The following is a 10,601-nucleotide window of genomic DNA, read 5'->3' on the forward strand; positions in this document are numbered from 1 at the left end:
AGGTTCTACCTATGATTCATTAAAGAATCCTGAGAAAATTCAACAGGCTTCAGATACTATTACCATTGCAGGAAACATGCATGGTACCCCAGAATCTCATATAGTAAATTTCACATCTGTATTTTAATCACAGGCCTGAGAAATCTGGAACCATAAGTTCTTTGGTGTTTAAATCAGAGGTCCCCAACCTTTTGAGCACCAGGGACCAGTTCTGTGGAGAAAGAGGACCAAAGGGGGCGTGGTTTCATGTACTGCCTGCGTTCCGCGGATGGGGCTTTGCTTGTTTGCGCAGACCAGTTTCTGGCATGCTGCGGCCCGGTACCCAGTGCTTTTTTTGTAAAAAAAAAAAAAAAAAAAAGGGTGCCAGAACTCACATACTTCATACAACCCGCCTTGCCTACCCTACAAGGTTCCATCCAAAAAAGGTGCCAGAACTCCGTTCTGGGCGTTCTATGAGAAAAAAAGCCCTGCTTCCATAAACTGGGAGTTGGGGACCCCTGGTTTAAATCTCCTTGTCATAAGTATATGATATGCATATTATCTACATTACAATACTTATAATTGTGTATATTCAATTATATATGAAATGTAAGAGATGTTCTAATTCTTAAGATTACATTGGCAACAGTATAATTTAAAGCCTATGAAAGAAGCTGTAAGTTTATAAAAGATGTAAGTTTACTATTAAGAAAGATCAGCATATCATTATCTAAATCCATGATAAGCCAAAGTGCAGTGGAAGAGCACACAGGAAATGCTTTTTAAATGAGAATCTTAAATTACCCTTCAAATGGTTAAAGTGCTTAAACAGTTTAGAGAATGTAAGATCAAGAGTCTACTTACATCATCGCCCGGCTCTCCTTTTTTCCCTTTAAGTCCTTTTGGAGCAAGGTCACCTCTTGCACCCTATCTCAAAAATGGTATAAAGAAGAGATTGTTTTGTATTTTCCTCTATAGCTCACTATTTTTTTCTCAGTACTTCATTTTCCTCTATTATTACTTCAGAAAGAGATTTCTGCCTGATTCAGTTAAGGGCTTAAGCAAAATTGAAATAAAAAGAAGTTCACGGGAAGAATATCTGAGCAGGAGATGATTTCTGAAAAGTGAAGTCCATGCCTCTTAAAGTTGCTGAGTTGAGAAACACTGGTATTAATATTGTGGCTCATTTTTGATCCTACTGGCATCTCAAGAGACCCCAGAACAACTCCACTATGGATGCCACCTATACATTCCTCCTGCCAGTTCTCCTAGCTGCTTCAAGGACCAGTTCCTCAACAAGTGAAGGAAAATAATAGGACATCACCTAATGTCCAATTTATTAGCAAAAGCAAGTACATAAGTATATAGTACCTCTGGGCCTGGCTGACCTTTTTCACCTTTGTCACCCTAGAAAGAGAGAAAAGTGTCTCAATTTTCATTTTGTCTTGCCATAGATTTGTTCAAATATAAGGAAGTATAAAATTTCATATGGTGATCAATAAATTAATTAGATTCGTTGACAGACAAACATAATTTTTGGAAGGCCAAGGGAATCAAGCAATTTCCCTTGGTTTCAACAAAGAATGTGAGTAGTAAAATATCTGATGAACAACATTCCAAAAAACTGAATCCATCATAACACATTAAATCACAGTTAATAATCATTGCATAAATCACAATTGGCTTGGTTCACATAACATATAATGTACCTGTCAGACCTGCCCCAATCAGATCCCTTAGGAAAGAAAAGCTTTTGACTCCATTTGATTAAAGCAAAGGGTTCTGTTACTAAGAGTGATGGTTGCAGTAAAGTCAAGTCAGCTCTGAAATCCCTGCGCTCGCTGGATACAAAAGTAAGGTGTAGGTTTGCCCCCCCATCCTATCCCTCCCCGCCATGACCAGTCAGTTTCCAGCCAACCGGAGCTCACCAAGAGGCTCTGAGAACTCTGAGATGTTTGAGGGTAATCAGCATATTTCTCAGGCTGCCTGGCCATGGGATGCTGGATCCAGGATCCGGCTGCTCTGATCCTTCTCACCTGTCATGCCCCCCTCCCGATTTCCTATCATGTACACACAAAGCTTTATTGCCCTTTCATGTTTCCCCCTTTCATTCTTCTCCCCTTCTTCCCCCTTTCATCCTCCCCTTTCTTCTTTTGATGGCAGGATGCCTGTGAGAGCAGGCAGAGCTGACATTATGCCCCCCTTGACAGGGACATTGGTCTTGCAGAAGAAGAAAAAAAGAGAGGGGAGGGAGAGATAGACAAAATTTCTCAATTAGCAAACAGTTCAATGCAGCTTATCTGGGTACTGGCCATGGAATTTTTAAAGCAGTTTGGGGCTTTAATATGTTGGGAGTGGTTTCTGAGGGAGGAAAGACTTTCCAGACTACCAAATACTGAGTTTTTTCCTGATGTATGTGAGAGTCCAAAATGACTTTGACTTCAAAGTACTGATGTACTTTGTACTCCCTCGATCATAATGGGGTTGGGAGGTGATTGCAATTCGGGACACAAGGAAGATGTGATTTCTGGCTTCAGTAGAATACAATGAAATACTGATTGTACACATCTAAGCATTTTTGGCAGCTCAAGTTCTACAGTTACTAGGTTAATAATCCTCTTGATGGGGAAAGGACCAATGTATTTTGGTCCCAATTTTTTTTTACATTTGCCTAGATTGTAGGAATTTGGTAGAGAGATAGACCTTGTCTCCCAACTTAAAGTCCTTTGGCTTGCTGCCCTTTTATCAGCCTGTTTTTTGTATGCTTCCTTAGCTTCATCCATAACTTTTCTCACCACTGGCCAGGTGTTCTGTAACTGGGCAACCCAATCTTTCAGTGATACAGTCAATGGGGTGGCCTGAGGTAATTCAGGGATAGATACAAAGTCTTGCCCTTTGGCTACTTTAAATGGAGTGAACCTGGTGCTACTGTGCACTGAGTTATTGTAGGCAACCTCCATGAAAGGGAGGAGTGTCCATCCAATTGTCCTGTTGGTAATTAAAATAACCTCTGAGGTACTGCTCCAGGATGCCACTGGCTCTCTCGCACCCCTTGTTAGTAGCCAGATGATGCAAGGAGCTGAGCCTCTGACTGGTCCCCAAAAGTTTTAGGAACTCCTGCCAAAGCTGCAAAATGAATTGGACTCTGCAATCTGAGATTATACTTTCTGGAACACCATGCAGCTGATAGATGTGCTGCATGACTAGTTTAGCCAAAGTGCGTGCTGAGGGACAACAGATTACCACCTAGATCACTGTATTCCCCAAGCTTTTGGGCAGTTCTATAATAAAGTCCATTGATATCTTTTTGCATGGGGCTTTGGACCCTACCACTGGCTGGAGAAGTCTGGGTGTTTTTCCTTCCCTGCAGAGGCACAAATAGGGCAATTAGCCATATAGCTCTCTATGTCCTTTTTCAGTGACAGACACCAAAATTGCTGCTTGATTAGGTGCAGGGTTTTTACGAAGCCAAAGTGCCCTGCCATTTTTGAATCATGACTTTTTTGTAGGACCATTAATCGTTGGCTTTGTGGGACATATAGTTTAGCTCCCATGCAAGCTAGACCATCTTGCATTGTACATTCTCCCTTGTGCATTTGGAACCACTCATCCTCTTCCAAAGCTGCCTTTATGATACCCTTTAAATCATCAGCTAATTGAGTTTTCATTTTGGCTTGTGCCTGGATGGTGTCTGGGACCACCAGTTGCCTGGAGGGGATGATGGTTTAATCACCTCCAGCTTTAAACTATTGTATTGTGGCAGCCTGGATAAAGCATCTGTTAGAAAGTTCCTCTCTCTGGGAGGTACCTTAACGTGAAGTTGAATCGGTTAAAGTACTGGGCCCAGTGAGCCTATTTCAGCAAGAGTCTCCAGGGGTGTCTGTGTTAATGCTTCTAAATTTTTATGGTTAGTCCATACTTCAAACAGGGCTTTCCTTCCTTCTAAAAATGCCCCCAGCGTACTGCATAGGCTTCCTTCTCCCAAATTGCCCATTTCTGCTCTGTCTCATTTAGTTTTTTAGAAATGTAGGTGCAGGGCTGCAGGACTCCTTGCTCATTTTCCCGTAAAAGCACCCACCGCAATATCACTGGCATCAGCCTGAATGACGAAGAGGGGGTTGGGGTCTGGGTGTTTTAGCACCAGCTCTGCTGTGAACAAGCGCTTAAACTTTTCAAATGCAGCCTGGCATTCCATAATCCATTTAAGTGGGTGGCTGGGTTTGGGTTTCCCCTCCCCTTTTGTCTTTAGCAGGTTGGTGATGGGGAGGGCTATCTGGGCAAATAAGGGGATGCACTGGTGGTAAAAGTTCACAAATCCCAGGAAACTTTGTAGTTGTTTCAGGGTGTGGGGAGGAGCCCACTCCAGCACTGCCCGCACCTTTTTGGGGTCCATCTCTATCCCCTTGTGGAAGATGTGGTAGCCTAGATAGTCGATTTTACTCTGGTAGAATTCACATTTGGACAGCTTTGCATATATTTCAGCTGCTCAACTATCTTGACCATAGCTCTGATTAGTTTTACGTGTTTTGCCATGGTCTCAGTATAGATTAAAATGTCATCCGGGTAAACTAACACTCTCTTATAAGGTGTTCATGCAGAGTTTCATTTATTCATTTTCATTTATTAGCTGCAACAAAACAACAGGGGACCTGGAATTGGAAGGGGCAATTGAAAGCCATTTCCCACTCATCCCCTGCTTTGATCCTCACTTGGTAATACACCTCCCATAAATCCAACTTGGTGAAGACCCTTTCTTTTGGCCAAATGGGCCAGCATATCCTTCATGAGGGGGAGTGGGTAAACATTTTCCACACACACAGCATTAAGCCCACGATAGTCAACGCATAGATGAAGGGACCCATCCTTCTTCTCCCGAAACAGTACTGGGCAGCTACCCTTAGTCTGGTGGGTTGGATGAATCCACGGTTCAGGTTTTTGTTTATAAAAGTCTACAATTCCTCCAATTCCCTAGGGGTCATGAAATACCATTTAGGTTTGGGTAGTTTGAGTCCCGATACAATTTCTATGACACATTCAGTTGGCTGGTGGGGTGGGAGTGTGTCTGACCCTTCTCACTGAAGATGTCCCATAATGACTAGTACTCCTTGGAGATCCGAGGGTCACCCTGTGGCTGATCTTTGGCAGCTACTCCCATCTCCCTTTTCGGTTTCGCCTGCTGCAGCTTCGGGGTAGGTTTTTGACGGCCCTTTTCCTCTCCCTCTTCACAGCCGGCAAGCTCGATTTTTAGCAGCTCTCTCCTCCAGTTCACACAGGGGTTCCATTTCTGGAGCCAACACAGTCCTAACACAAGAGTCCTTTCCATTCCAGGGGCTACGATGAAGCTTAGGGTCTACATCTGTATGCCCACCCTCATCTCTATTGGTTCAGTAACAAATGTTGCTGCCCCCACCACTGAACCCTCCAGCTGGAAAAAAGCTATGAGCACTTTAAGCTGTTTCAGTCTCACACCCAGTTTCTTGACTAGGGCAGGCCTGACCAATAAAAATGACAATAAAGGTTATCTTATCTTATCTTATCTTACCATGCATCTGGTGCACCCCGAGTACAGGAGGGCTACTAGGCTCCCTTTTTGCCCTGAGGATTGAACCACCAGTTCTATGGAGATGGTCACTGGGTTGACCAGGCAACTTATCAAGGGATCATCATTGTAGTCTGATTCGCTTTCCACCAGGCTGCCCATCAGGTCAGTCGGAGTTCTCTTGCCCTCTTTGGGGGATGGGGTGAACTCTATGAGTTCTACTCCTTTCAGGGCAGTTTCATGGGCTCACTGGGTTTTGGGCAGGACCCTGATTTGCTTTCTGGGCTGGGTGTGCAGTTCAGCAGTCGGCAGCTCAGTGCCCCTCCTTCCCATACCTGAAGCAGCCAGTGGATCGGTGATGTGGGCTATGCTCACATGGCTCCGGTTTTGGGCCTCTTTCTTTTCAGGGGATCTTTGCCATCCACCACTCAACCAGTATCTGGATCAGGGCAGGTCAATTTCCACTTCCTCTGCTAGGACATACCAGCCATGGAGGTTGGCGGGGGCACCTCTGGAAATGCAGGTGTTGTAGTCCTTGTCACTTAGCCCATCTTGGAAGCATCTGATCAAGATGTCTTCTGGCCAATTGGGTTGTCCTCTCCCAGCCATCTGGATAGATCCAGCCCTCCAGGAGGGGTTTTGAGGATGCTTCCCCCCCCCAGGCCTTGAACTTTTCATGGTTGCTGCCTTGAACTGACATCCTTTTCATGGTGCCCATGGTAGAGGCGATTTCCTCTCCAGGTTGACCACAACCATAGAGCTGGCTTAATGTCAGACCTGCCCCAATCCGATCTCTTAGGGGAAAAAAAGGCTTTGACTCCATTTGATTAAAGCTAGGGTTCTTTTACTAAGAGTATTGGTTGCAGTAAAGTCAAGTCAGCTCTCAAATCACTGTGCTTGCTGGATATGAAAATAAGGTGTAGGTTTGCCCCCCATCCCATCCCTTCCCCTGTGACCAGTCCATTTCCAGCCAACCGGAGCTCGCCTTCTTCCGAGCCAGGCAGAGTTGACAGAACCTATTATGGCTAAGTATGATCTGTCAGTGTTTTCTCTGTCAATGGACATTGGATCGAATGCATATGGCTTAAACACAATAAAAGTTTAAAGTATACAGTATGCTAATTGTTTATAAAACATTTTCTTAATTGCTATTCCATAGAAGTATTAAAAATTTTGCATTTTTTAATGGATTTGCATTTGAAATAATCCGTTACAAAGATAATTCCCTCATCTATTTGTAAAAGAAAATCATTGTGAAACTGCTCAGTTAGAACATTATTTTCTGTTGTATGTTTTTAATCAATGCTTTGCTATATTTTTCAGCTCATTTATTTTACTTGTCCATGATGTGAGCAAAAGAGATGGGAAGAGGCTACTCATTTCTTTAGAAAATATTGGGTAGCAGCAAGCAGGGGGGGAACTCTGTTTATTTTAGTAAGTGTTAAGAAATGGATAAGGGCTCACTTGTGTTTTTCTATTTCACAATAAAAATGCCTTGCAAGGACATTGTTATTACAGCTTTAAATTTGGCAGTATTTCCTTAAACTGTCAGTCAACCACTCTCCTGCTTGGTTGCAGGATCATTCTAAGAAGTTCAAAAGAGAAGGATGTGAATGTAAATGACTGCCTTCCCAGAGAAAGAGAGATTTTTAGTTTCTAAACCAGCCAGGAAACTGCTCGTCTTGGAAGGATTAAAAATGAACTTTTCTAATGGTGTTTTTCATATTAAGCAATTAATATAAATATGTCATGTCATAAAAACATACCCGGGGTCCCCTGGGACCAGGAACACTTAATCCAGGTCTTCCCCTATCACCCTATGATTAAAACAAGAAAATAAACACACAATTCAAACATTTCATATATGACTCCAGAAGTTTGCTTCTTACTAATCTGTATGACAATTTTGCTTAGCTCTTTTTATTTATATATGACAATTATTTGTATGCCACTAACTCTAATGTCTCTGGACAGCTTACATGGAGTTATTATATCACAACATCCATGAAATCACCAATTCCATAAAATTTACACCAAGATTTCTTTTATAATCTGAAAGAAAATTAGTACCATATATTTTATAGATGGTATACAACTCCATCAATAATTTCCATGATAGAGAAACCATACAATAATAAATGATGGAAATGCCAGGAAACAGAAGAAAAAATTACCAAAAGAGATAGACACTTAAAAAAAAAATCAAAATTACTGAAAAGATATGCATAGTACAATGCAGAAAACTTAAATTCAAAATGAAATCACAACATTTCTTACTAGGTATAATTTCAAAAAACCTCAATAAGAAGTATAAAATCTAACCAATTTTATGTTTGTCAACATTAATATTTTAGAAATCATAGTTAATATTGATATATTTTTTTAATTTATTTATAAAGTGTACATTATCTACCCATCCTCACCAAAATTTATAAAAAACAACACAAAAGTCTGTTCATGACCGCCATTAAAAAACAATTGGCTGGCCTTTTAATTTGTTTATTTGTGTGTGTGTGTGTGTTTGTGCATGTGGGCATGTATGTGCATTCACATGCATCTTTAAATCAGCACTAACTCCTGGCAACTGTCTGGAAAATTCCCTGCAGGTTTTTTGGCAAGGTTTTTTGGAAGTGGTTTGCTATTGCCACTGCCTCCTTCTTCCTAGGCTTCTCATTTCGAAGGCTAGGAGAGAGTGATTGCCCAAAACCACTCAGATGATTTCAGGTCTCAGATAGAACTAGAATTCACAGTCTCCTGTTTCTACCCTCAATCATTATATCAAACTGACTTTCCTTTTAGGTTTAATAGGCCTTTAATGAGCAAGCGGTATAGAAGAACCCAATTTAGTTGGCAAGAAATACTGGCTGAAAGATAATGAACAACTTACTAAGAATGCTATGAATCTGAATTTTCAAGAAAGACAGGCAGAATGATGAAGACATTCTTGACCATAGGCAGTCTTAAAATAAGGCTGTCTTTAGCTGATTTAATCAAGTTATAAATATTATAAAAATAACCAGAGCAAACCTAAGTCTGTTTCTGGTAGCTACAGGTCTTACCTTGGGTCCTTTAGGCCCCATGTCGCCCCTTTCACCTTCCCTCCCAGGATCTCCAGCTGAGCCCTGCAAACAGGAAGTGGGGAGAAATCAAAGAGATGGAATATAGAGATGAATTTAGCATTTAGGATCCCATGATCAACATCCTTTCCTCCATTTACAAGGGGGTCTCTATATTAACTTTTTTTCATATTTAGCCAGTCGTTTTTCCTTCCATCTGCTTTCTGCCAATCCATGACAGGCAACAGAATTGAGATGAAGGCACTCTAGATTTTCAGGCACTGCTTCTTTGTACATTTAGAGACCACACTTTAGTATACTGTAGTATCAAATCTCATGCTAAAATCCCTGGCCTAGCCATTGAACTTTTTTGTTTTTTCCCCCGATCGTTTGCTATGTGCATCATTTTTTAAATGAAGAACTGCATTCCGTATTATAATATTTATTGTCATGATTAAAAATTATACTCAAATTGTAAGTGAGAGAGAGAAATATACATTAACAAAAATTCAAAAAACACTTTTTCCCAAAGTTGAAATGCAGATACAGCACATCATTTGAAGTGTTATTATTGTTTATTCTCTTGGGTCATTATGGACAATTCTAGTAAATAACAAAATAAGAGTAATAGATTTTTGATCCTCCCAGAGATGGTGTGAACCATAGTGACACTGAGCTGGACAAATAGGGAGAACTGGACAAGTGAAATCTATAGCAAGAAGCAAAGAGTAAGAGTTTTATTCTTGATTGAAATGGTTTGCACAGGGAAGAAAATGTATTATTTTCTTATTTTGCTGCTCCTTGGAAAGCAACAACATAGGGAGTAAGTTAATGGCTGTATCCTGTAAATGTGCTTAGATAAACTTACAGGGTTTCCTTTTTCGCCCAGAGGACCTGGTGGACCACGCTGGCCTGGTGGTCCTTGATCTCCCTGTGAAACAAAATGTGAGATGAACAGTCAGAGCTATCCCTCACTTCAGATTCTGTAGACATATAGAGGCTTACCTAGAGAGTAAGGCCACCCTAAGTCATAACATGTGGAAATGAGCCTATTTATTGTATTATATATAGGTAATCCTTACAATCACAATGGAGCCCCACATTTTTGTTACTAAGCAAGACAGTTGTTAAGTGAATTGTGTCCCATTTTACAACCTTTTTTGCCCCAGTGAATGTTAAGTGAATCACTGCAGTTAAGTGAATCATGTGTTAAGTAAATCTAGATTTCCCCATTGACTTTGAATGTTGGAAACCAGTTGGAAGGTTACAAATGGTGATCGCCTGACCCCGGGATGGTGCAACTGTCGTAAATACAGGCCAGGTGTCAAGTGCCCAAATTTTGATCACATGACCATGGGAATGCTATAATGGTCATAAGCTGAAAACTGATCATAATTCATTGTTTTCTGTGCTGCTGTAACTTTGAATGGCCACTAAATGAATGGTTCTAAGTCAAGGACTACTTATATTAGAATATCACAGAAATATTTTGCTTATATATTATCAACCTTGTTTTAGCTATAACTGATTTCACAGTTCAAGCCTATAAACCTGAACTCATTCAACCATATGGTGACAAGCAACTGTCAATCCTTATAAAATTAATTTAATGATTATTGCAAAACAAGGAATCAGAAATATTTATTGTTCATCAGAATTCAATTTTCATGCTCTATTATACTTCAAACTTTGGGTTGCACCAGAGACTTAGAATCTCATGCTGCAGAAATGGCCCAAAAAAATTTCACTGCAACAACAAATAAGGAGGAACAATTTCTATTCGATAGCTTTGCAGTCTTTAGACTATATTTCCTTAAATGCACACTATGGATTTAGGATTTAGGATTTATTTCATTTATACCCCGCCCTTCTCCCGGAGGACTCAGGGCGGCTTACAGCCAGTTAAAACAATTACACAAAATACAAATCTAAGATAAATTAAAAATAAATATTCGAATCGGCCGCACTACTAAAATTTAATTAAAACCAATTTAAAATTACCCCTAGGCCAGTCCTGCCTGCTGAAA

General features: G+C 40.8%; 1 protein-coding gene across 1 annotated transcript in view; it reads right to left on the reverse strand.

Annotated features, from left to right (window-relative positions):
- Positions 1-10,601, reverse strand: part of COL6A2 (collagen type VI alpha 2 chain) — an 80,137-nt gene that overhangs the window by 26,341 nt on the left and 43,195 nt on the right. Inside the window, exons 17-21 of the mRNA XM_015825529.1 lie at positions 9,443-9,505; positions 8,578-8,640; positions 7,285-7,335; positions 1,351-1,386; positions 844-906 (exon numbers count right to left, since the gene is read on the reverse strand). Of these exons, the coding sequence (XP_015681015.1) occupies positions 844-906; positions 1,351-1,386; positions 7,285-7,335; positions 8,578-8,640; positions 9,443-9,505 (276 nt within the window). The remainder of the gene's footprint in view (positions 1-843; positions 907-1,350; positions 1,387-7,284; positions 7,336-8,577; positions 8,641-9,442; positions 9,506-10,601) is intronic.

This window comes from Protobothrops mucrosquamatus, unplaced genomic scaffold, assembly GCF_001527695.2.
Source record: "Protobothrops mucrosquamatus isolate PMUCROS unplaced genomic scaffold, P.Mucros_1.0 scaffold_199, whole genome shotgun sequence".
Classification (NCBI taxonomy): Eukaryota; Metazoa; Chordata; class Lepidosauria; order Squamata; family Viperidae; genus Protobothrops; species Protobothrops mucrosquamatus.